At 47.5% G+C, this 26,316-nt stretch overlaps 1 protein-coding gene across 1 annotated transcript in view; it reads left to right on the top strand.

Moving 5' to 3' along the window:
• The window catches only part of LOC127052625 (protein FAM107B-like), a 49,657-nt gene extending 24,052 nt beyond the window's left edge, over positions 1-25,605 (top strand). The window contains exon 5 of the mRNA XM_050956498.1: positions 25,489-25,605. Coding sequence (XP_050812455.1) covers positions 25,489-25,605 — 117 coding nt within the window. The remainder of the gene's footprint in view (positions 1-25,488) is intronic.
• Positions 25,606-26,316: the final 711 nt, after the last annotated feature.

The raw sequence follows: 26,316 nt of genomic DNA, 5'->3' as shown, positions 1-26,316 counted from the left end.
TTTGGGTTGGGATCCAGTTTGTGGTTAGGCTGTCGGTTTGGCTATGGGGTAGGAGTTGGAATTGAATCAGATATGAGGTTTCACAGATGATTCTGGTGAGTAGTAGGTTTGGACTGGGATAGAACTGTAGTTTTTTCTGAGATTTCAGTTGTGGATTATGTGTTGCATTGGGAATCCAGTTTGAGATTTGGCTGCCGGTCTGGGAATGGAATGGGGTTGGGTTGGGATGTAGTTTGAGGCTTGGCTGACAGGGTGTGGACTAGGGTTTGTGTTGCTATCCAGTTTGAGGTTTGGACAGTTCAGATGTGGAAAATGGATAGGGCTGGGATCAGGTTCGAGGTTTACATGACATCTGGGTGTGGTGTAGATGTTGGGTGTGGATTAAGTTCGAGGTTTGACTGGCAGTTCACATGTTCAGTAGCAATTGGATAGGAATTAAGTTTGAGATTTGCTGGATGGTTCATATGTGGAGTAGTGATTTTGGTTGGGGTTTGGTTTGAGGTTTGACTGATAACATCAGAATATGATAGGGGCTGGATGTGGATAAGATTCAAGGTTTGTACAGTGATTTTAGTATCAAGATTGGTTTCAGTTGGGATCTAGTTTGAGATCTGGCTGACAGTTCAGATGTGGAGTAGCAATTTGGTAGAAATCTGGTTTAAGATTTGGTGATGGTTCAGGTGTGGAAAAGTGATTGGTTTGGGTTGAACTCTGATGTTTGGTGGACAAATTGGGTGTGGAATAGAGATTGGGTCGGATGTGGGCTGAGGTTTGGCTGAAAGTTCGAGTGTGGAGTAGGTACTGAATTGGGATCAGGTTTGAGGTTTGGCTCATGGTTCTGGTGTGTGGCAGTGATTAGCTTGGGATCTGGTTCTCAGTTTGGCTGATGGTTTGGGTGTGAAGTAAGAGTTAGGTTCACATCTGGTATGAGGTTTGGTTGGCAGTTCAGATGTGGAGTAGAGTTTGGGCTGAGATCCAGTTTGAGATTTCACTGACAGTTTGGATGTGAAGTAGACATTTGGTTGGGATGTGGTTTGAGGGTTGTCTGATGGTTTCGGTGTGTAATAGGATTTGGTTTGGGGTCCAGTTTTAGGTTTTTCTGACAGTTCAGATGTGGAGTAAGGATTGGGTTGGGATTTAGTTTGTGGTTTGATTGATGGTTCAGTTGTGGGTTAGGGCTTGGAATAGGATCAGGTTTGTGATTTTGCTGACAGTTCTGGGGAAAAGGAGGGGCTGGGTTGGGATACAATTGGAGTTTATGATGATATTTTGGTTGAGGATTAGGTTTGAATTGGGGATCCAGTTTGAGATTTGGCTCATCTGCTGTGGAATACGATCTGGGTTGGAATCTGGTTTGATGTTTGGCTAATGATTTGAGTGTGAAATAGTTGTTGGATTGGGATCTGGTTGGAGGTGTGACTGAGAGTTCGGGTGTTGGAGTAGGGGTTGAAATTTGAAGTTTGACTGATGGTTCTGCTTTGGAGTAGGGTTGTGTTCGAGATTCAGTTTGAGATTTGGCTGATGTTTTGGTGAGGAATAGGGTTTGAATTTGGATATAGTTGAAGTTTTGACTGAGGATTTGGGTGTTAAGTGGGGGCTAGATTGGGAGCACATCCAAGGTTTGTCTAACTGTTCAAGTGTGGATTCGTGGTTGGATTGGGATCCAATTTGAGATTGGGATGTCAGTTTGTGCAATAGAAGGTGGATTGGGGTCAGGTTCTAGGTTTTACCTGATGACTTCATGTGGATTAGGGGCTGGGCAGTGTCCAGGTTTGGATATTAGTGCAGTTTAGTATTAGCTGTGGTGGGATCCAGTTTGAGGTTTGGCTGACAGCTGTGTGTGGAGTAGGGGTTGCGTTTGGGTCTGGTTCAAGGTTTAGTTGACAGTTTATATGTCGAGTGGGGCTTCTGTTGGGATCTGGTTTGAGGTTTGACTGATGGCTTGGGTGTGGAGTAGGTGCTGGGTTGGGATCTGGTTTGAGGGTTGTCTGATGATTTGTGTTTGGAGTAGGGGTTGAGCTGAGATCCAGTTTGTGGTTTAACTGATATTTCAGTTATGGAGTAGAATTTAGGTTGGGATCAATTCGTGGTTAGCCCGATGGTTTGGTTGTGGAGTAGGTGTTGGAATGAGATCAGGCTTGTAGTTTTGCTGGTTCTGGGGAGGAGTAAAGGATTTGGTTTGGGATCCAGTTTTAGGTTTTTCTGACAGTTCAGATGCGGAGTAAGGGTTGGGTTGGGATTTAGTTTGTGGTTTGACTGATGGTTCAGTTGTGGGTTAGGGCTTGGAATAGGATCAGGTCTGTGATTTTGCTGACAGTTCTGGGGAAAAGGAGGATTTGGATATAATTGGAGTTTTTTCTGATGTTTTGGTTGAGAATTAGGGGTTTGGTTGCAGATCCAGTTTGAGTTTTGGCTGATGGTTTGGGTATGGCATAGGGATTGGATTGGGATGTGGTTTGAGGTTTGTCTGATGTTTCAGTTGTAGAGTAGGGATTGTTTTGGTATCTAGTTTGAGGTTTGGTGGACAGTTTGGGTGTAGAATAGGGATTGGATTGGGATGACTTTTGAGGTTTACCTCATGACTTGGGTGCATGATAGGTGTTGGATGGGATCAGGTTCAAGGTTTGGCCACTGATTTGGGTTTGGGGTTGTGATCCAGTTCAAGGTTTGGCTGGCTGTTTGGAGTAGGGATTGGGTTTGGATCGAATTTAAGTGTCGGTTCATGGTCGGGTGTGGACTAGGGTTTGGTTTTAAATTCTATTCAGGATTTGGCTGGCAGTTCAGGTGTGGAGTAGTGATTGAGTAGAAATCTGGTTTGAGGTTTGGCTGATTCTGATGTGGAGCAGTGATTTGATTGGGAACATTGACATTTGGCAGACAGTTTGGGTATGGAGTAGGGATTGGGTTATAATCTAGTTGGAGGTTTGTCTGACAGTTTGTACAGGAGAAGTTTGGTTGGGATCAGCTTTGAGGTTCAGCTACAGCTTTGAGTGAGAGGCAGTGGTTGTATTGGAACCCAGTTTGAGGTCTGGCTGATGGCGTCGGTGTGGAGTAGGATTTCAGTTTGGATCTGGTTCAAGGTTTGGCTCATGGTTTGGGTGTGGAGTATGGTTGCGTTTTATCAGGTTTGAGGTTTGGCTACTGGTTCAGATGTGGAGTAGGAGTTGGGGTGGGATTCAGTTTGAGTTTGGATGATGGTTGGGTTGGGAGTATAGGTTGGGTTGAGGATTAGGTGACGGTTCAGGTGTGGAGGATGGGTTGAGTTGCAGTTTGGATTGAAGTTTGGCTGATAGTTCTGGTGTGGAGTTTTATTTGGGTTGGAATCTAATTTGAGGTTCAGCCGATGATTCATATGTGGAGTAGGGGTTGAGCTCAGATCTGGTTCAAGTTTTGGTGATGGTTTGAGTGTGGAGTAGTGTCACGGAGTCCCCGGGCGATGCTCTGGAACTGCTCCCCACCAAGCCAGTCAGGACTTTGGGGAGCCTCCTCTCCCTTGGAGCAGACTTGTTCAGGGCAAGAAGCTCACACAGCTTCACCTCCTGGGTCTCTCCTTGGAGCATTCAGCATCCTCTGCCCCTCCGTGCGCTTCCCACAGCGAGCCCACCCCAGCGGGGTCCTGGGGAAGCCACCGGGTTCTGCACCCCCACTTTGCAGTCAGACGTGACTCTCAGCCAGCCAGTAAAACAGAGGTTTATTCGATGACAGGAACAAGGTCTAAAACAGAGCTTGTAGATACAGCGAACCGGACCCCTCGGCTGGGTCCATTCTGGGGGGCAGTGAGCCAGACCCCCAGGTCTGCCCTCCACCCTTGACCCCAGCCAGCTCCAGACTAACCACCCCTCCCAGCCCCTCCTCTCTCCTCAGCCCCTTTCCCGGGCCAGGAGGTCACCTGATCCCTTTGTCTCCAACACCTTCAGCTGGCACCTTTGCAGAGGAGGGGCCCAGGCCATCAGTTGCTAGGAGACAGAATGTCAGGCATTTAGGTGCACTGGCCCTTTGCTCTGCCAGATACTTAAGAACTGCCATGGGGACACTGAGGCACCAACACAGTATTCAGAGAAAACATTAAGAACTTTCCCAGTTTGTCACAAGTAGGAGTTAGTTTGGGATTTCATGAGAGGTTTGTCTCATGGTTTGAGTGTGCAGTAGAGATTGGTTTGGAAACTGATTCAAAGCTTGACTTAGGGTTTGGGTGTGGAATTTAGGTTGGCTTGCAGTCCAGTTTGTAGTTTTGTTACCAGCTTTGCCTTTACTTTGGGATATGCTCATTTATTAGGGTTACTCTTCTGGGGTGGGGTGTGTTGTGTACTTGTGTTCTCATATAGAGCTCTGCTTCTCCCTGCTGCCAAGTTCCCTCCCAATGGAACTATCCTCCAGGACCTCAGTTCCCCAGGGGTGGGTTCTTCCAGCCCCAGAATCAGACACAGATACACACACACGCGTCTGAGAGGACCGGGTCTGTCAAGGTCTCTTCCCCACTTTGAACTTTAGCATCCAAAAAGTGGGCACCTGCATGATCACTTTTAAGCTTAATTACCAGCTTAAATTTGGTACGCTGCCACCAGCCAAAAATATAGTGTTTGGCACACTTCCTGTTCCCCCAAAACCTTCCCTGGGGAACCCAAGACCCAGACCCCTTGGATCTGAACACAAGGAGAAATTAGCCTCACCCCTCTCTTTTTCTCCCCAGACTTTCCCCTCCCTGGGTTATCCTGAGAGGCTACACTGATCCAAACTCCTTGGATCTTAAAACAAAGAGGAATTAACCTTCCCCCCCACTTTTCCCCCACCAATCCCTGGTGAGTTCAGACTCGATCCCTTGGATTCCAAAACAAGGAAAAATCAATCAGGTTCTTAAAAAGAAAGCTTTTAATTAAAGAAAGAAAAGGTAAAAATTATCTCTATAAAATCAGGATGTAAAATGCTTACAGGGTATTCAGATTCATATAGCCTAGAGGGACTCCCCCCCACTTAACCTGAGATTCAAAGTTACAGCAAACAGAGGTAAAAATCCTTCCAGCAAAAGACACATTTACAAGTTGAAAGAAAACAAACATAAGACTAATCCAGCTTTCTTGGCTATTACTTACTATTTTGAAACATGAGAGACTGATTCAGAAAGATTGGAGAAAACCTGGGTGTACGTCTGGTCCCTCTTAGCCCCAAGAGCAAACAAGGTTAACTGTAAAGAGCCCCAAAGTTAACTGTAAAGAAATAAGAAGTGATGGAATGAACAAGACAGAGTCTGTTTGGGCAAAAATCACACTGGGAAAGAAAGCTACTAGAGCTACTAAGCCTCCCCTGAGATAGTGCTTGGGGTGTGCTACAGACCGCTGGGATCTGATTTGGAAATGGATAGAGACCTCTTCAATGTTTTTAATGTAGTAAACACTAATGGGAAATGTGTGATCATGGGAGACTTTAACTTCCCAGATACGGACTAGAGGACAAGTGCTAGCAAGAATAATAGGGCTCAGATTTTTCTGGATGTGATAGCAGATGGATTTCTTCACCAAGTAGTTGAAGAACCAACAAGAGGGGACGCCATTTTAGATTTGGTTTTGGTGAGTAGTGAGGACCTCATAGCAGAAATGGTTGTAGGGAACAACCTTGGTTCGAGTGATCATGAGCTAATTCAGTTCAAACTAGATGGAAGGATAAACAAAAATAGATCTGGGACTAGGGTTTTTTACTTCTCAAGGGCTAACTTTAAAGAATTAAGGAAATTAGTTAGGGAAGTGGATTGGACTGAAGAACTTGTGAATCTAAATGCGGAGAAGGCCTGGAATTACTTTAAGCCGCAGCTGCAGAAACTATCAGATGCCTGCATCCCAAGAAAGGGGGAAAAAGCCATAGGCAGGAGTTGTAGACCAAGCTGGATGAGCAAGCATCTCAGAGAGGTGATTAAGAAAAAGCAGAAAGCCTACAAGGAGTGGAAGAAGGGTGGGATTAGCAAGGAAAGCTACCTTAGTGAGGTCAGAACATGCAGGGATAAAGTGAGAAAGGCTAAAAGCCATGTAGAGTTGGACGTTGCAAAGGGAATTAAAATCAATAGTAAAAGGTTCTATAGCCATATAAATAAGAAGAAAACAAAGAAAGAAGAAGTGGGACCGCTAAACACTGGGGATGGAATGGAGGTTAAGGATAACCTAGGCATGGCCCAATATCTAAATAAGTACTTTGCCTCAGTCTTTAATAAGGCTAATGAGGAGCTTAGGGATAATGGAAGGATGACAAACGGGAATGAGGATATGGAGGTGGATATTACCACATCTGAGGTAGAAGCCAAACTTGAACAGCTTAATGGGACAAAATCGGAGGGCCCAGATAATCTCCATCCAAGAATATTAAAGGAACTGGCGCATGAAATTGCAAGCCCATTAGCAAGAATTTTTAATGAATCGGTAAACTCAGGGGTTGTACCGTACGACTGGAGAATTGCTAACGTAGTTCCTATCTTTAAGAAAGGGAAAAAAGGTGATCCGAGTAACTATAGGCCTGTTAGTTTGACATCTGTAGTATGTAAGGTCTTGGAAAAAATTTTGAAGGAGAAAGCAGTTAAGGACATTGAGGTCAATTGTAATTGGGACAAGTTACAACATGGTTTTACTAAAGATAGATAGTGCCAAACCAACCTGATCTCCTTCTTTGAGAAGGTGACAGATTATTTAGACAAAGGAAATGCAGTAGATCTAATTTACCTCGATTTCAGTAAGGCATTTGACACGGTTCCACATGGGGAATTATTAGTCAAATTGGAAAAGATGAGGATCAATATGAAAATTGAAAGGTGGATAAGGAACTGGTTAAAGGGGAGACTCCAACGGATCGTACTGAAGGGTGAACTGTCAGGCTGGAAGGAGGTTACTAGTGGAGTTCCTCAAGGATCAGTTTTGGGACCAATCTTATTTAACCTTTTTATTACTGACCTTGGCACAAAAAGCAGGAATGTGCTAATAAAGTTTGCGGATGGCACAAAGCTGGGGGGTATTGCTAACACAGAGAAGGACCGGGATATCATACAGGAAGATCTGGATGACCTTGTAAACTGGAGTAATAGTAATAGGATAAAATTTAATAGTGAAAAGTGCAAGGTCATGCACTTAGGGATTAATAATAAGAATTTTAGATATACATTGGGGACACATCAGTTGGAAGCAACAGAGGAGGAGAAGGACCTTGGAGTATTGGTTGATCACAGGATGACTATGAGCCGCCAATGTGATATGGCCGTTAAAAAAGCTAATGCAGTTTTAGGATGCATCAGGCGAGGTATTTCCAGCAAAGATAAGGAGGTGTTAGTACCGTTATATAAGGCACTGGTGAGACCTGATCTGGAATAGTGTGTGCAGTTCTGGTCTCCCATGTTTAAGAAGGATGAATTCAAACTGGAACTGGTTCAGAGACGGGCTACTAGGATGATCCGAGGAATGGAAAACCTGCCTTATGAAAGGAGACTCAAAGAGCTTGGCTTGTTTAGCCTATCCAAAAGAAGGCTGAGGGGAGATATGCTTGCTCTTTATAAATATATCAGAGACATTAATATTAGGGAGGGAGAGGAATTATTTAAGCTTAGTACCAATGTAGACACAAGAACAAATGGGTATAAACTGGACACTAGGAAGTTTAGACTTGAAATTAGATGAAGGTTTCTAACCATTAGAGGAGTGAAGTTCTGGAACAGCCTTCCAAGGGGAGTAGTGGGGGCAAAAGACATATCTGGCTTTAAGACTAAGCTTGATAAGTGTATGGAAGGGATGGTATGATGGGATAGCTTAATTTTAGCAATTGATCTTTGGTTATCAGCAGATAAGTATGCCCAGCGGTCTGTGATGGGATGTTGGATGGGATGGGATCTGAGTTACTGCAGAGAGTTCTTTCCTGAGTGCTGGCTGGTGAGTCTTGCCCACATGCTCAGGGTTTAGCTGATCGCCATATTTGGGGTCGGGAAGGAATTTTCCTCCAGGGCAGATTGGCAGAGGCCCTGGAGGTTTTTCACCTTCCTCTGCAGCGTGGGGCATGGGTCACTTGCTGGTGGATTCTCTGCAGCTTGAGGTCTTCAAACCACAATCTGAAGACTTCAATAACTCGGACACAGATTAGGGGTTTGTTATAGAAGTGGATGGGTAGGGTTCTGTGGCCTGCTTTGTGCAGGAGGTCAGACTAGATGATCATATTGGTCCCTTCTGACCCTAAAGTCTATGAGTCTATAACAACCAAAACAAACAGCACAAAAAAGACTTCCCTCCACCAAGATTTGAAAGTATCTTGTCACCCCATTGGTCCTCTGGTCAGGTGTCAGTCAGGTTCACTGAGCTTCTTAACCCTTTACAGGTAAAAGAGACATTAACCCTTAACGATCTGTTTATGACAGGGTCAATCAGCACTCCCAAGATGACTCCTTATATGTCCCTGGATGCAGCAGACTGTGTCGAACAGCACCTCCAAGCTGTCACCCTCATAGGCCCTGGATACTGTGCCGGAATAGAGCACGCCTGAGCAGGCTGGGTTGAGCAGCACTTTCATACTGACACTCTCATATGCCTCTGGACTCAGCAGACTGGGTTGAGCAGCGCTTCCCAGCTGCCACTCTCATGTCCCAGGTTCAGCACATCTCTATCTCCACTTTCACGTTATAATTGTTCTGGGTGTAATCCACTTGATGAGCAAACACCACAGGATTTTTGGGCCCTGCAGGGATCTTTTAGCTTAAGTATGAGAAGTATTGCTGCAGAGCGAATGGGGAAGCCAAAACACCTGAGGAGGAGGGGGAGAGAGCGCGCGCTGGGTTCTCACCACTCACCACTGAGGCTTTCATCTCGTGGGCTTCTGTGAGTTGCTGCAACAGCTGAGGAAGCTCTTGGAAGGAAGAAATTATGGCAGGTGAGCATTCAGCTGTTGTAACCTGCACAGGTTGTGCCATGTTTGTCTTTCTTCCACAGGACAGAAGTGACTTTGTCTGTACAAAGTGCAAGCTGGTCTCTATATTGGAAGAGAAGATTCGAGGTCTGGAGCAACAAGTATTGACCTTGCTTTGCATAAGAGAAAACATAGATTTCCTGGACAGATGTCAGGATATGCTTCTACCGGCACAACGTCCTGAAGAATCGGAGCAGGCTGTGCAGAGTGGAGAGAGGGAGGTGAAGAAATTTGGCAGCATGTGACATCCAGAAGAAGAAAGAGGAGCGTCCATGTACCAGCAATGGAGATACAGATGAGCAACTGTTTTCATGTTCTTTCCACAGTTACTAATGTGGAGAGTGGACTAGATGGATCTGAGATAAGGGAGCAGGAGACTCCACCCATTGGAAGGCACAAGATGCACTGTCCTAGGGATGGGGGTCCCACAACCACTGCTCCCAAGACAAGGAGGAGGGTGGTGGTTGGGGACTCCCTCCTCAGGGGGACTGAGTCATCTATCTGCCGCCCTGACCAAGAAAACTGAGAGGTCTGCTGCTTACCAGGAGCTAGGATTCACGATGTGACGGAGAGACTGCCGAGACTCATCAAGCCCTCAGATCGCTACCCCTTCCTGTTTCTCCACATAGGCACCAATTATACTGCCAAGAATGACCTTGAGCGGATCACTGCAGACAACATGGCTCTGGAAAGAAGGATAAAGGAGTTTGAGGCGCAAGTGGTGTTCTCGTCCATCCTTCCTATGCAGGGAAAAAACCTAGGTAGGGATCGTTGAATTGTGGAAGTCAACGAATGGCTACGCAGGTGGTGTCAGAGAGAAGGCTTTGGATTCTTTGACCATGGGATGCTGTTCCAAGAAGGAGTGGTGCTAGGCAGAGATGGGCTCCACCTAGCGAAGAGAGGGAATAGCATCTTTGCAAGCAGGCTGGCTAACTGTGACGTTATTGATATAAACTGGGACCATATAGAACATGGTTAGCAACCAAGGTCCTATAGTGGCACCAAATCTTATGTAAATGGGGTCATATAAGGTGTCTAAGACCAGATTATGGGTTGCTGGTTATGATTATGCTGTCTGTATGTCTGTATCATTTTGTAGTTGAAATTATGAGTATTGGCTGTATACTGTCTGTATTTCAAATTGGTGCTGTATTTCTGGTAAAAATCCCAGGCAAGTGGGTGTTAACTCTGCCTGGCCTGCTTTATGGCCCATTAAGGACCATCAGCTACACAACTGACCCATTGAGAGGAGGCAGATACGCCTTGTAACTCAGCAGGGTGTGCAGGAACTTGCCCATGTGACTCCAGACTCCATTTTGCTGTAATTTTCCACAGTATGAACAAAGAAGTGTTCTTACACCTGGAAGAGCCTATGTAAGGCTGATGCCTCATCTCCATCTTGTCTTCAATCCTGCTTCTTACCTCTGGAGGGACTTTGCTACAAGCTGAAGCTCTACACAAGGGACTGATGACCCATCCCAGCAGGGGATGTACTCCAGAGACTTGATTTGAATCTGCAGGTTATTCCATCACTGCTACAAGCCTGAACTAAGAACTTTGCCATTAGTGTATGGAATTGATTCCATTTAACCAATTCTAGCTCTCATCTCTATCTTTTTCCCTTTATGAATGAACCTTTAGATTTTAGATCCTAAAGGATTGGCAACAGCGTGATTTGTGGGTAAGATCTGATGTGTATATTGACCTGGATCTGGGTCTTGATTCTTTGGGATCAAGAGAACCTTTTTCTTTTTTGGGGTGTTGGTTTTCATAACCGTTCATCCCCAGGATGAGTGGGACTAGTGGTGATACTGGGAGACTGGAGTGTCTAAGGAAATTGCTTGTGTGACTTGTGGTTAGCCAGTGGGGTGAAACCAAAGTCATTTTTGTCTGGCTGGTTTGGCTTGCCTTAGAGGTGGAAAAACCCCAGCCTGGGGCTGTGACTGCCCTGTTTAAGCAATTGGTCCTGAATTGGCACTCTCAGTTGGGTCCCGCCAGAACCGCATTGTCACACTAACCTAGTGAGGAGGTCTTTAATCTAGGTTCACCGGGGGAAGGAGATCAAAGCCCTGAGGTAAGTGGGGAAATGGGATACCAGGAGGAAGCATGAGCAGGAGAGTGCAAGAGGGGAGGACTCCTGTCTCAGACGGAGAAAGCGGGACAATCAGTGAGTTATATTAAGTGCCTATACACAAATGCAAGAAGCATGGGAAACAAGCAGGGAGAACTGGAAGTCTTGGCACAGTCAAGGAACCATAAGGTGATTGGAATAACAGACTTGGTGGGATAACTCACATGACTGGAGTACTATCATGGATGGATATAAACTGCTCAGGAAGGACAGGGAGGGCAGAAAAGGTGGGGGAGTTGCACTGTATGTAAGAGAGCAGTATGACTGCTCAGAGCTCCGATATGAAACTGCAGAAAAAACTGAGAGTCTCTGGATTAAGTTTAGAAGTGTGAACAACAAGGGTGATGTCGTGGTGGGAGTCTGCTATAGACCACCAGACCAGGGGGATGCGGTGGACGAGGCTTTCTTCCGGCAACTAGCAGAAGTTACTAGATCGCAGGGCCTGGTTCTCATGGGAGACTTTAATCACCCTGATATCTGCTGGGAGAGCAATACAGCAGTGCACTGACAATCCAGGAAGTTTTTGTAAAGTGTAGGGGACAATTTCCTGGTCCAAGTGCTGGAGGAACCAACTAGGGGCAGAGCTCTTCTTGACCTGCTGCTCACAAACAGAGAAGAGTTAGTAGGGGAAGCAAAAGTGGATGGGAACCTGGGAGGCAGTGACCATGAGATGGTCGAGTTCAGGATCCTGACACAAGGAAGAAAGGAGAGCAGCAGAATACAGACCCTGGACTTCAGAAAAGCAGACTTTGACTCCCTCAGGGAGCTGATGGGCAGGATCCCCTGGGAAAATAACATGAGGGGGAAAGGAGTCCAGGAGAGCTGGCTGTATTTTAAAGAATCCTAATTGATGTTGCAGGAAAAAAACATCCCGATGTGTAGGAAGAATAGTAAAAATGGCAGACGACCAGCTTGGCTTAACAGTGAAATCCTTGCTGATCTTAAATGCGAAAAAGCTTACAAGAAGTGGAAGATTGGACAAATGACCAGGGAGGAGTATAAAAATATTGCTCAGGCATGCAGGAGTGAAATCAGGAAGGCCAAATCACACTTGGAGTTGCAGCAAGCAAGAGATGTTAAGAGTAACAAAAAGGGTTTCTTCAGGTATGTTAGCAACAAGAAGAAAGTCAAGGAAAGTGTGGGCCCCTTACTGAATGAGGGAGGCAACCTAGTGACGGCGGATGTGGAAAAAGCTAATATACTCAATATTTTTTTTGCCTCTGTCTTCACAAACAAGGTAGCTCCCAGACTGCTGCACTGGGCAGCACAGTATGGGGAGGAGGTGACCAGCCCTCTGTGGCGAAAGAAGTGGTTCAGGACTATTTAGAAAAACTGAATGAGCACAGGTCCATGGGGCCAGATGCACTGCATCCAAGAGTGCTAAAGGAGTTGGCGGATGTGATTGCAGAGCCATTGGCCATTATCTTTGAAAATTCATGGAGAACAGGGGAGGTCCCAGATGACTGGAAAAAGGCTACTGTAGTGCCCATCTTTAAAAAAGAAGGAGAATTCGGGGAACTACAGGCCACTCAGCCTCACCTCAGTCCCTGGAAAAATCATGGAGCAGGTCCTCAAGGAATCAATTCTGAAGCATTAGAGGAGAGGAAAGTGATCAGGAACAGTTAGCATGGATCCATCAAGGGCGAGTCATGCCTGACTAACCTAATTGCCTTCTATGAGGAGATAACTGGGTCTGTGGATGAGGGGAAAGCTGTGGATGTGTTATTCCTTAACTTTAGCAAAGCTTTTGATACAGTATCCCACAGTATTCTTGCCGGCAAGTTAATGAAGTATGGGCTGGATGATTGGACTATAAGGTGGATAGAAAGCTGGCTAGATTGTCGGGCTTAGTAGGTAGTGATCAACGGCTCCATGTCTAGTTGGCAGCCGGTATCAAGCGGAGTGCCCCAAGGGTCAGTCCTGGGGCCAGTTTTGTTCAATATCTTCATTAATGATCTGGAGGATGGTGTGGACTGCACTCTCAGCAAGTTTGCAGAAGACACTAAACTTGGAGGAGTGGTAGATACACTGGAGGGTAGGGATAGGATACAGAGGGACCTAGACAAATTAGAGGACTGGGCCAAAAGAAACCTCATGAAGTTCAACAAGGACAAATGCAGAGTCCTGCACTTAAGACGGAAGAATCCCATTCACTGTTACAAACTAGGGACCGAATGGCTAGGAAACAGTTCTGCAGAAAAGGACCTAGGGGTTACAGTGGACGAGAGGCTAGATATGAGTCAACAGTGTTCCCTTGTTGCCAAGAAGGCTAACGGCATTATGGGCTGTATAAGTAGGGGCATTGCCAGCAGATCGAGGGACGTGATCATTCCCCTCTTTTCGACATTGGTGGGGCCTCATCTGGAGTACTGTGTCCAGTTTTGGGCTCCACACTACACACACTACAAGAAGGATGTGGAAAAATTGGAAAGAGTCCAGCGGAGGGCAATAAAAATGATTAGGGGGCTGGAGCACATGACTTATGAGGAGAGGCTGAGGGAACTGGGATTGTTTAGTCTGCAGAAGAGAAGGAGGAGAGGGCCTTTGATAGTTGCTTTCAACTACCTGAAAGGGGTTTCCAAAGAGGATGGATCTAGACTTTTCTCAGTGGTACCTGATGACAGAACAAGAAGTAATGGTCTCAAGTTGCAGTGGGGGAGGTTTAGGATGAATATTAGGAAAAACTTTTTACTCAGAGTGTGAAGCACTGGAATGGGTTACCTAGGAGGTGGTGGAATCTCCTTCCTTAGAGGTTTTTAAGGTCAGGCTTGACAAAGCCCTGGCTGGGATGATTTAGTTGGGAATTTGGTCCTGCTTTGAGCGGGGGGTTGGACTAGATGACCTCCTGAGGTCCCTTCCAACCCTGATATTCTATGATTCACTCTGTGAATCTTGACTCGACCGGGGGTCCCAGGTGCTGGAGACAGGCAGATTCCCCAGCATGATCAGTCAGGAGAAGATGAAGACCCAATGGAACTGATGCAGATTTTGGATCCAGGTATCCGAGCACTTACTTGAGCATGGGTAGGGGTTTTTGTAGAGAGAGAACAATGGTTCAAGGGAGAACACTAGATTTGTTTATGGGTAAACTGATGGCTGAGGGGAATCAACCAAAGTTGTTTTGTTCAGGCTAGACAATGGGAGCTGATCATTTCTGGCTATGGGCAGTGTTCCTTGGAGGGAGCTCACAATGCAATTAGGGAGCTTCATTGTTTTGGAGGCCAATCAAGAATTTATTACTAGAATTGGTCTGATAACTACTGAGCTGGGTGCATGCAGGCGTGGTTTTATTAACATCTGGAGCAGAGATTCCTCCATCATGCAGTGCTTCCCTGCGTCTCTGGTCCCAGGGTTCCATGTGATTCTTGCCTTGGAATCTCTGTTCTGCATTCTGTGTGCTAATGGAGACGCTTCCTTGTTCCATCTTCGATGCAAATGAGGCTAGAGGAGTTTCCTTAATCCTGTCATCCTTATCCCAGGGGTTTAGGTGTGTCTCACGCTGCCTTTCCATTGCTTTTTGTAAGGGCATGGCTACACTTGCAGATGTAGAGCGCTTTGAGTTAAACCAGCCTTCAGAGACCACAGCAGGGAAAGCATTGCTGTGTGTTCACACTGTCAGCTGCAAACGCACTGGTGTGGCCACATTTGCAGCACTTGCAGCAGCATTGGGAGTGGTGCATTATGGGTAGCTATCGCACAGGGCACCTCTTCCCATTCTGGTGCTGTGGCTTGTGGGAACAGAGCAGGGAGGCGCGGGGCATTCTGGGTCCTATCCCAATGCCCCATGATACATTGCTTTGCATCCCAGTAATCCCTGTGCTTCTGTCCACATTTGGCTCCATCTTTCAATGTTTTTTGTACTATGCACTCTCTTTCCTTTCAGTCTGTAGGAGTGGATCCTGAACTTGTGAGGAATATGCTGATGGGTCTCACAAGCATCTCATGAATTGCAGTCAAGTTACTTCCTAAGCAACAAACTGACAGTGAGGGGTCCAACGATGATGTCGATTCGCATAACGCATACGACATGACATTGCTTGTGGCATTCACAGACATGCTCACCACAGTGGAATGCCACTTTTGGGTTCGGGAAACAAGCACTGAGTGGTGGGATCACATTGTCATGCAAGTCTGGGATGATGAGCAACGGCTGCAGAACTTTTGGATGAGGAAAGCCAGTTTCATGGGACCGTGTGCTGAGCTCACTCCCATCCTGCAGCACAAGGACACGAGATTGAGAGCTGCCCTGCCAGTGGAGAGGCAAGTGGCTATTGCAATCTGGAAGCTGGCAACTCCAGACAGCTACCAATCGCTCACTTACCAGTTTGGAGTGGGAAAGTCGACCGTTGGAATCGTGTTGATGCAAGTTTGCAGGGCCATTAATTGCATCCTTATCAGAAGAACTGTGACTGTGGGCAACATGTGTGACATTGTAGCTGGCTTTGCACAAATGGGTTTCTCTAACTGTGGAGTGGTGATAGATGGGACGCATATTCCAATTCTGGCACCAGACCACCTAGCCTCCAAGTACATAAATTGGAAGAGGTATTTGTCTATGGTTCTCCAGGTGCTTGTGGATCACCGTGGGCATTTCATGGACATTAACGCAGGCTGGTCTGGAAAGGTGCATAATGCACCCATCTTTCAGAACACAGGCCTGTTCAGGAAGCTACAAGTTGGCACTTTCTTCCCAGACCAGAAAATCACTGTAGGAAGTTGAAATGCCCACTGTGATCCTTGAAGACCCTGCTTACCCTTTAATGCCATGGTTCATGAAACCATACACAGGGAGCCTTGACAGCAGCAAGGAGCGGTTCAGCAACAGGCTAAGTCGGTGCAGAATGACTGTTGAGTGTGCTTTTGGCCATTTAAAGGGCGTTGGTGCTGTCTGTGTGGGAAGATGAACCTGGGCAATGACAACATCCCAATGGTTATAACCATGTGCTATACCAGCCATAACATTTGTGAAGGGAAGGGTGAAAGCTTCACTCAGGCATGGAACTCAGAGGTTCAACACCTGGAGGCTGAATTTGAACAGCCAGAGACCAGGGCTATTGGAAGGGCACAGCTGTAAGGATTAGGGAGCAATTCAATGTTGAAAGTCACCAGCAATGTTTGGTGCCCTGCACGGGAGTGAAGTGTAGTGGTTCCAATGCTAGTAGGCATCTGTGTTTGCTATGTATGATGCACTGACTTGCAGTGCCTGTTGCTTTCCTGGGCTATTGTATCTTTTCCTTAATGCAATAAAGAATGTTTTCAAAGCCAAAAAAATCATTTATTGAAAAGAAACAACTGCTGGGGAAATAGAAAGTGTATGACACATCTGTGCTGTGTGGGAGGAGGGAAGGGGCGGGATGGGGAATGGGACAATCACAGATTTGTGTATGTCCTGTTATCATATTCAGCCTTCCTGTCTAGGGTGCCGTGCAATGAGTACTGCACTTCAGGCTGGCTAAAATGCATGGTGATGGGGGTTGAGTGCAGTGGGTAAGGGTCGTAGTTTGCAGGGTTGGGTGGTGAAGCTACAGGTGCTGGAGGGAAGATGGTGACAGTAAGAAACCGGATGTTGGGGGAAGTGGATTGGCAGTGACGTGGGGGCACAAGGTAAAGAGTTTTGGGAAAAGGGCTGCAGGGGGCTTGGGCGTAGATCTGCTCTGTCTGCAGTGCTATGAGCGCCTGTATTGAGTCTGCTTGGCGCTCCATAATGCTTATGAGCAGCTCTGTGCTTTGGTGCTGGCGATCCGCATTCTGCTGGTGGAGCCTCCTTTCAGTCTCCTGACACTCCTACGCTTTTTGATTTTCAGTAAGGGACTGCTGCATGACTTCATGCAGCAGGTCCTCTTTTTTGTTCTTCGTGTATGCTTCCTGATTCTTTGGAGTCTTTCGTCCGTTGATAACAAGGATGGCTGGGATCTCAAGGTTGCATCTGTAAAGCCAAAATGCAACACTTGACAGAGGCAGCATTGTTCACACTAGACAGAGCAATGATTCGGCCATACTGAAAGACAAGTACAATGTACACAATAGCAGAAAGTGCCAGTCCCAAAACGAGTGCACATAACCCACAGGAGCCCCAAAATGGTGAGTAAGCACTGGGGCAGGGGGGACTGATTGTCTCAGGGCCACAGTGTCCTCTGAGGCTGGTTTTGTGCCTTGGGGAGAGCCAACAGCTGAACGCTCAACACTGTCCCATTTTCCACAGGGTGGGTTCATCCTGGAAGATATCTCGCTGCTGAGGGTGACCTGGGAAGCAAGGGAGGGTCTTCTACTACAATGCAGCTTCCGCCTTGGCCCATATGCAGCTTGCCTGTGTGCAGCAATGATCCCCTGGCCCCTCATGGCACAGTGGCACGGACATGTTAGCCTGACTGAGACAAGGAGCACAGTAGCTCTGCCAAGGAATCTGTGCAAGTGCATTGCCAAATTTCTGCACGAGACCTTTGAAGAGATCACTGAGGCCGACTACTGTGATGTGAGAGAGCACATCAATGCCCTATTCCGCATCTAGGGATGCATGCAGCCTTAACCCTCCTCACCCTAAGAGCTCACACCGAATAACTACCTTCCCAAAATAAAAGCCACTTACTGGTCACCTCTTCTGCTGTTTGTTCTTCCCCAAGCACTGTCCGCTGTGACTGGCTACCTTCCTCCTGGCTTGAAAACAGCTTCTGGCTGCATGCATCTAGGGATGCCGGGCTGTCCTCCGGCTCTGGGCCCCCCTCCTCCTCAGCACCCTCAATCTCGCTTTCCTCCTCCTGCCTTGTTGTACTCTGTGCTGCTACAGCCTCTGAAGTGTCCATGGTTGTCAGGGTTCCTTCCCCACTCTGAAAGACCCCTAAACTTATTTTTACCAGCTCAGGTTAAAAACTTCCCCAAGGCACAAATTCCTTCCTTGCCTTAGTAGCGCTGCCACCACCACCAAGTGATTTAAACAAACATTTAGGGAGGACTACTTGGAGCCCTACCTTCCCCAAATATCCCCCCAAGTCCCTATACCCCCTTTCCTGGGGAGGCTTGAGAATAATATCCTCACCAATTGGTACAGGTGAACACAGACCCAAACCCTTGAATCTTAAGAACAATGAAAAATGAATCAGGTTCTTAAAAGAAGAATTTTAATTAAATAAAAGAGAAAAGAATCATCTCTGTAAAAATCAGGATGGTAAGTACTTTACAGAATAGCAAAAGACTCAGAAACAGAGGATTTCCCCTCTAGGCAAAATTTAGTTACAAAAACCTCCCTCTTAGCACAGAGAAAATTCACAAGCTAAAACAAAAGATAACCTAACACATTTCTTTCCTATTACTTACTATTTCTGCAGTACTAGATGCTTAGTTCAGATGTGCTTAAAGAGATGTAATTTCCCTGTCCTGTTTCCTGGCTGGCTCTGAGAGAGACAGACCAAAAACCTTCCCTCACAGATTTGAAAGCATCTTCTCCCCTTATTGATCCTTTTGGTCAGGTGTCACCCAGGTTATCTGAGCTTCTTAACTCTTTACAGGTAAAAGAGGAATTAACCCTTTACAGAGTAAAGAGGGATTTTATGCTACCCTTAGCTGTATGTTTATGACAATGGTGCTCTTCAGAGTGGAGGTGGGGTCGCCCCCAAGTATTGCGTCCAGCTGTTTGTAGAAATGGCAGGTCGTGGGGGCAGCACCGGAATGGCGGTTTGCCTTGCGGGCTTTGTGGTAGGCATTCCGCAGCTCCTTCACTTTAACATCCTGATCATGGTCCTTGATATCTGCCTGAAGGTATTGTAATTCCTATGGCTGGAGCACAGCTGGGACTGGACAGCTTCCTCCCCGCAAACACTGAGGTCCAACACCTCGCCATTGCTCCATACTGGGGATTGCCTGGCACATGGAGGCATGGTTACCTGGAAAGATGTGCTGAGAGCACTCCACACCTGGCTGAGCAACCAGGAAGGGGAATTTCAAAATTCCCAGAGAACTTAAAGGGCAGTTCTGATGATTGTCACCTGAGGGCAGGGCAGTAGAGTTCAAAGTGATGACCAGAGTTGCTAGAACAGGCATTGTGGAACACTTCTGGAGGCCGATCAGAGCGCATTAATAGACATGGGCGTCTACACTGGCACTGCAGTGCTCCAGCTGGGGTGCAGCAAGCTTTATGCTTCTCATGGAGGTGGATTACCAAGAGTGCTCCAGCTGCAGAGTCTGGGCGCTCTACGTGCCTTGCCAGTGTGGACACCTCAGGAGTTAGGGTGCCTGGGGCTGATTTAATATTTCTAACTTGCAAGTGTAGACAAGGCCTAAGTCTGTCTTCTGATGCAGTTTTGGTTCAAACAGATGCTGGGGGAGCGGGGCTGGGAAGGTCTTTCATGAGTCAGACAGGCTGTGTACTGTGCCCTGGTTCCCCAAGAACCCAGCAGCTGGGTAACAATTTGATTTGTTGTTTTGCATATGGTGTAGGTGTTGAGATGGGTTCTGGTTTGAGATGTGTCTGACAGTTTTGGTGTGGAGCAGGAGTTGGCTGGCATGTAGTGTGAGGTTTGGTTGACCATTTGGATATGGAATATATATTGGGTTGGATCTGGTTTGAGGTTTGACTGTTGGGTGTGCAGTAGGGTTTGTGTTAGGATGCAGTTTGAGGTTTGGTCGTGTAGTATGGGTTTGGTTGGAATCTTGTTCAAGGGTTGGCTGACAGTTCATGTAGTCTTTGTATTGGAGTAGTCTTTGTTTTGAGATCTTGTTAGAGGTTTGGTAACTGTGAAGAAGGGGTTGGGTTGTGATCTGGTTTGAGTTTGGCTAACAGTTCAATTGTGGAGTTGGGCTGGCAAGCAGTTCAAGCTTTGGCAGACAGTTTGGTGTGGTGTAGGGTGTCATGGAGTCACCGGGCCAATGCTCTGGAACTACTCTGTATGAAGCCAGTCAGGACTCTGGGGGAGCCGCCTCCTCTCTCTGAGCAGACTGTCTCCAGGGCAAGAAACTTACGCAGCTTTGACCTTCCTGGGTCTGACCTTGAAGCATTCAGCATCCTCTTCTCACACCGTGTGCTTCCTGCAGTGAGTCTGCCTCGGGGGGGCTCCCGGGGAAGCCAGAGGGCCCTGCAGTCAGACATGACTCTCAACCAGCATAAAATGAAAGGTTTATTAGTTGACAGGAACACAGCATAGAACAGAACTTGTTAGCACAGAAATCAGTGGCTTTCAGACAAGTCCATCTTGGGGGAATCCTGGGCCAGATGCCCTGGACCACCCTTCCAGTCCCCTCAAGTAGAGTGCCCAGCTTCCAGCTACCTGACCTCAGACACCCTTGTTGCTCCTCCTCCTGGTCTTTGTCTTGCTTCCCAGGCAGAGTAACCTGGTCACATCCCTCTCCTGGGTCTCAGGATATGAATGGCACCGGCTATAGCCTACATGCAGGCAGCTGGAGCAGTCTCACCTGTCCCCGAGGGCCTCAGCCAAAGTCACACACTCTTATTCCCACCACCTATGCATTAGTGCAGCACACAGGGAAACTGAGACACACACAGTATTCATGCAAAACAGTAAAACTCACATAGGCTCACATACAACATAACAAGGGAAAATCCCCACTTCATCCCATAGGAATAGGGTCTGTATTTGGTTTGAGCTTTGGCTTATGGTTCTGATGTCAAGTAGGGCTTGGGTTGGGATCCGGTTTGACGTTTGACTGATGATTTGGGTTTGAAGTAGGGGTTGGACTGAGATCCAGTCTGAGATTTGACTAATGGTTATGGTGTTGTAACGTTAGGTGAGTTGGCACCAGTTCGTGGTTTGGGTGAGAATCTGCTTTGGAGTGGGGTTTTGGTTGGAAATCTAATTTGAGATTTGAATGACAGTTCAGATATGGAGTAGGGGTTGAGTTTGGATCTAGTTTGAGCTTTGGCTGACAGTTGGGGTATAGAGTAGAGGTTGCATTTTGTATCTGGTTCTAGGATTGGGATTGGGTTGTGATATTGTTTGAGGTTCGGGGATGGATTTGGGATTAAGTTGATGTGGTTTGAGGTTTGACTGATGGGATGGGCGTGAAGTAGAGATTGGGTTGGGATGTGGTTTGAGGTTCAGTGTGCAGCTGGGATTGGGTTGGGATGTGGTTTCAGGTTTGGCTGATGGGACGGGCGTGTAGTTGGGATTGGGTTGGGACGTGGTTTGAGATTGGGGGGTGGAGTTGGGATTGGGTTGGGATGTGGTTTGAGGTTGGGGGTGGAGTTGGGATTGGGTTGGGATGTGGTTTGAGGTTGGGGGGTGGAGCTGGGATTGGGTTGCAATGTGGTTTGAAGTTCGGGGGTGGAGTTGGGATTGGGTTGCGATGTGGTTTGAGGTTTGGCTGATGGGACAGGAATGGAGTTTGGGATTGGGTTGGGATGTGGTTTGAGGTTTGGGTGATGAGACGGGCGTGGAGTTGGGATTGGGTTGGGATATGGTTTGAAGTTTGGATGATGGGACGGGCGTGGAGTTGGGATTGGTTTGGGATATGGCTTGAGGTTTGGGTGACGGGATGGGCGTGGAGTTGGGATTGGGTAGGGATGTGGTTTGAGGTGTGGGGGTGGAGTTGGGATTGGGTTGGGATGTGGTTTGAGGTTTGGGTGACGGGACGGGCTTGGAGTATAGGATCGGGTTGGGATGTGTTTTGAGGTTTGGGTGTGGAGTTGGGATTTGGTTTGAGATTTGAGTGATGGATGCGCATGGAGTTGGGATTGGATTGGGTTGTGGTTTGAGGTTTGAGTGACGGAATGGGCATCAAGGTGAGATTAGGTTGGGATGTGGTTTGAGGTTTGGCTGATGGTTCGGGGGTGCAGTTGGGATTGGTTTGGGATGTGGTTTGAGGTTTGGGTGTGGAGTTGGGATTGGGTTGGGATGTGGTTTGAGGTTTGGCTGATGGTTTGTGTGTTGAGTTGGGATTGGACTGGGTTGTGGTTTGAGGCTTGCTGATGGGACGGGCATGGAGTTGGGATTGGGTTGGGATGTGGTTCGAGGTTTGGCTGACGGGACAGATGCAGATTTGGGATTGAGTTGTGGTTTGTGGTGTGGTTTACGGTTCTGGTGTAGAGTTGGGATTGGGTTGGGTTATGGTTTGAGGTTCGGAGGTGGAGTTGGGATTGGGTTGGGATGTGATTTGAGGTTTGGCTGATGGTTCGGGGGTGGAGTTGGGATTGGATTGGGATGGTTTTTGAGGTTTGGGTGTTGAGTTGGGATTGGGTTGGGATGTGGTTTGAGGTTTGGCTGATGGGACAGGCGTGGAGTTGGGATTGGATTGGTATGTGGTTTTAGGTTTGGCTGGTGGTTCGGGGTTGGAATTGGGATTAGGTTGGGATGTGTTTTGAGATTCGGGTGTGGAGTTGGCATTGGGTTAGGATTTGTTTTGAGGTTTGGGTGATGGATGGACATGGATTTGGAATTGGAATGTAGTTTCAGGTTTGTCTGAGGGTTTGGGCTTGGATTGGGATGTGGTTTGAGGTTTGGGTGTCGAGTTGGGATTGGGTTGGAATGTGGTTTGAGGTTTGGGTGACGGGATGGGCATCAAGTTGGGATTGGGTTGGGATGTTGTTTGGAGGTGGAGTTGAGATTGAGTTGGGATGTTGTTTGAGGTTTGGGTGATGGATGCGTATGGAGTTGGTATTGGGTTGGGATGTGGTTCGAGGTTTGGCTGATGGGACGGGTGTGGAGTTGAGTTTGTATTGGGATGGGGTTTGAGGTTCAGATCTGGAGTGGGATTGGGTTGGGATGTGTTTTGAAGTTCAGATGTGGAATTGTGATTGGGTTTGGATGTTTAAGTTGTGGATGTGGAGTTTTGATTGGGTTAGCATGTGGTTTGAGGTTCATGTGGAGTTGGGATTGGGTTGAGATTTGGTTTGAGGTTTGGGTGATTGACGGGTGTGGAGTTGGATTGGGTTGGGATGTGCTTTGAGGTTTGGCTGACGGTTTGGGTGTCTAGTTTGGATTGGATTGGGATATGGTTTGATGTTGGGGGGATGGACAGGCGTGGAGTTAGGACTGGAATGTGGTTTGAGGTTTGGTTGACAGGTTCGTTGTGGATTTTGGATTGGATTGGGATGTGTTTTGAGCTTTGGGTGTCGAGTTGGGATTGGTTTGGGTTATGGTTCAAGGTTTGGCTGACGAGGCGGGCGTGGAGTACAGATTGGATTGGGTTTTGGTTTGAGGTCTGGCTGACGGTTCAGGGGTGGAGTTGGAATTGGATTGGGATGTGGTTTGAGGTTCGGGGGTGGAGTTGAGATTGAGTTTGGATGTGGTTTGAGGTTTGGCTGATGGTTCCAGGGTGGAGTTGGGATTGGTTTGGGATGTGTTTTGAGGTTCGGGTGTGGAGTTGGGATGTGGTTTGAGGTTTGGCTGAGAGTTGGGGTGTGGAGTTGGGATTGAGTTAGGAGTGATTTGAGGTTCAGGTGTGGAACTGGGATTGGGTTGGGATGTGTTTTGAAATTCGATTGTGGAGTTGGGATTGGGTTTAGATCTTTGAGGTTCGGATGTGGCATTCTGATTGGGTTAGGATGTGGTTTGAGGTTCATGTGTGGAGTCGGAATTGGGTTGGGATTTGGTTTGAGGTTTGGGGTTGAAGTTGGTTTGGGGTTGTTGTTTGAGTTGGGATTGGGTCGGGATTGGGTTGGGATTTGGTTTGAGGTTTGGGGTTGTTGTTTGAGTTGGGATTGGCTTAGGAGTGGTTTGAGGTTCGGGTGTGGAATTGGGATTGGGTAGGGATGTGTTTTGAAATTCGATTGTGTAGTTGGGATTGGGTTTAGATCTTTGAGGTTTGGATGTGGCGTTCTGATTGGGTTAGGATGTGATTTGAGGTTCATGTGTGGAGTCGGGATTGGGTTGGGATTTGGTTTGAGGTTTGGGTGATTGACGGGCATGGAGTTGGAATTGGGTTGGGATGTGCTTTGAGGTTTGGCTGATGGGACGGGGGTTGAGTTGGAATTGGATTGGGATATGGTTTGAGGTTTGGGGGTGGAGTTGAGATTGAGTTTGGATGTGGTTTGAGTTTTGGCTGATGGTTCCGGGGTAGAGTTGGGAAAGGGTTGGGATGTGCTTTGAGGTTTGGCTTATGGTTTGGGTGCCGAGTTGGGATTGGACTGGAATGTGGTTTGAGGCTTGCTGATGGGTCAGGCATAGAGTTGGGATTGGGTTGGGATGTGCATTTAGGTTTGGGTAATAGGATGAGCATCAAGTTGGGATTGGGTTGGGATGTGGTTCGAGGTTTGAGGGTGGAGTTACAATTGAGTTTGGATGTGGTTTGAGGTTTGGCTGATGGTTCCGGGGTGGAATTGGGATTGGGTTGGGATGTGTTTTGAGGTTCATGTGTGAAGTTGGGATGTGGTTTGAGGTTTGGCTGATGGTTCCAGGGAGGAGTTGGAATTGGATTGGAATCTGGTTAGAGGTTCAGATGTGGAGTTGGGATTGGGTTAGGATGTGGTTTGAGGTTTGTCTGATGGACGAGCGTGGAGTTGGGATTGGAATATGGTTTGAGGTTTGGCTGATGGGATGGGTGTGAAGTTGGCATTGGGTTGGGATGTGGTTTGAGGTTTGGCTGAGAGTTCTGGTGTGGCATTGGAATTGTGTTGGGTGTGGTTTGAGGTTCGGGTGTGGTGTTTGGATTGGGTTGGGAGTGGTTTGAGGTTTGGGTGTGGTTTTGGAATTGGGTTGGGATGTGGTTTGAGGTTCGGGTGTGGAGTTGGTATTGGGTTGGGATGTGGTTTGAGGTTTGGCTGATGGAATGGGCATGGAGTTGGGTTTGGAATGTAGTTTGAGGTTTGGCTGACAGTTTGGGTGTGGAGTTGGGATTGGTTTGGGATGTGGTTTGAGGTTTTGCTGATGGTTCAGGGGTGGAATTGGGATTGGATTGGGATGTGGTTTGAGGTTTTGTTGACGGTTTTGGTATGGAGTTGGGATTGATTGGGAGTGGTTTGAAGTTCGACTGTGGTGGTGTTATTGAGTTGGGATGTGGTTTGAGGTTTGGTTGATGGACAGATGGTGAGCTGGGATTTTATTGGTATGTGGTTTGAGGTTTGCTTTACAGTTTGGATGGGAGTTGGGATTGGGTTGGGATGTGCTTTGAGGTTTGGCTGATGGGACAGGTATGGAGCTGAGATTGGGTTTGGATGTCATTTTAGGTTCTGGTGTGGAGCAGGGATTGGTTTGGTATGTGGTTTGAGGTCTTGCTGACAGTTCTGGTGTGGAGTTGGGATTGGATTGAGATGTGGTTTGAGGTTTGGCTGATGGGACTGGCATGGAGTTGGGATTGAATTGGGATATGGTTTGAGGTTTAGTTTACAGTTCGCATGTTGAATAGGGGTGATTTGGGATCTAGTTTGGCTCACCATTCAGATTTGGTCTTGGGGTTTGCATGGAGTCCCCTTTTGGGTTTGTCAGAAATGTCTTCTGGCGTCATGTTTCTCAGACCGGTTCAGTCAGGAACTGTGTATTTTCTTTTCTCTGCAGTACGAGCGAGAGTTGGCCCTGAAGGGGGAACAGGAGTGCAGGCCTGAGTTCATCCTCATCAAGGAGAGCCTGAAGAAGATCAATCTGTCTGGAGAAACAGGTGTGAGGCAGACCTGAGGGGCAGGTGCCTCGCCATCTCCTTGGAACTCTTGTAGAAGCAGGGGCTGAGGCATTCAGCATGAGGCCAGCACACCTTCCAGTGGGTGCCATCACAGACTGCTTTATCTGATGCCTGCCCTAGCATCTGGGAAACCACTAGTTGCCTCAGAGAGGCTGACGATGGCAGAACGGGGGCAGGAGCAAGCACCACCTCTTTCTGAAGAGAGCTCTGATGAATGACTCTCTAGCCACAAGTCTAGACCTGAAGCCTCTGGAAGGGAGTACGTGGGGATGGGGAGCCTGCATAGAAGGGATTGGGCTGGACTTGGCTGTTTATCTAACACCCCCCACCCCCAGGTGTCACACACTTGTAGTTCTGCAGACTATGCTCACTGAACATTCCAGGGTGTCCTTTCACCCCTTCATTTCCCCTCACCAGCTCTGTGGGGGGGCCCAGAGAACCAAAGACTGAGAGTCACCTTGTTACCCCCGGTGGCTGGGTGTCAGTTTCCTGACACCACCAGCCTGTCGGCCACCTAAGCTTTCTCCTCCAGGCTAGGCCAGCCCTGATTTCACCCTGCCCGCTAACACTAGGTGCACCCCAGGCCTCAAGTCCCTTTGAAGTGTTCCCCTGTGGTATCCAGCCCCCGACATGGCTACTCATGGAAATCCCAGGTCCACTGCTCCCAAAGGAGCCATGCACCCCAGGTTGCCAGTTTTATCTTAAGC

This window comes from Gopherus flavomarginatus, chromosome 5 (genome assembly GCF_025201925.1).
Source record: "Gopherus flavomarginatus isolate rGopFla2 chromosome 5, rGopFla2.mat.asm, whole genome shotgun sequence".
NCBI classification, from domain to species: Eukaryota; Metazoa; Chordata; order Testudines; family Testudinidae; genus Gopherus; species Gopherus flavomarginatus.
This window is presented reverse-complemented; position numbering and strand designations above follow the sequence as displayed.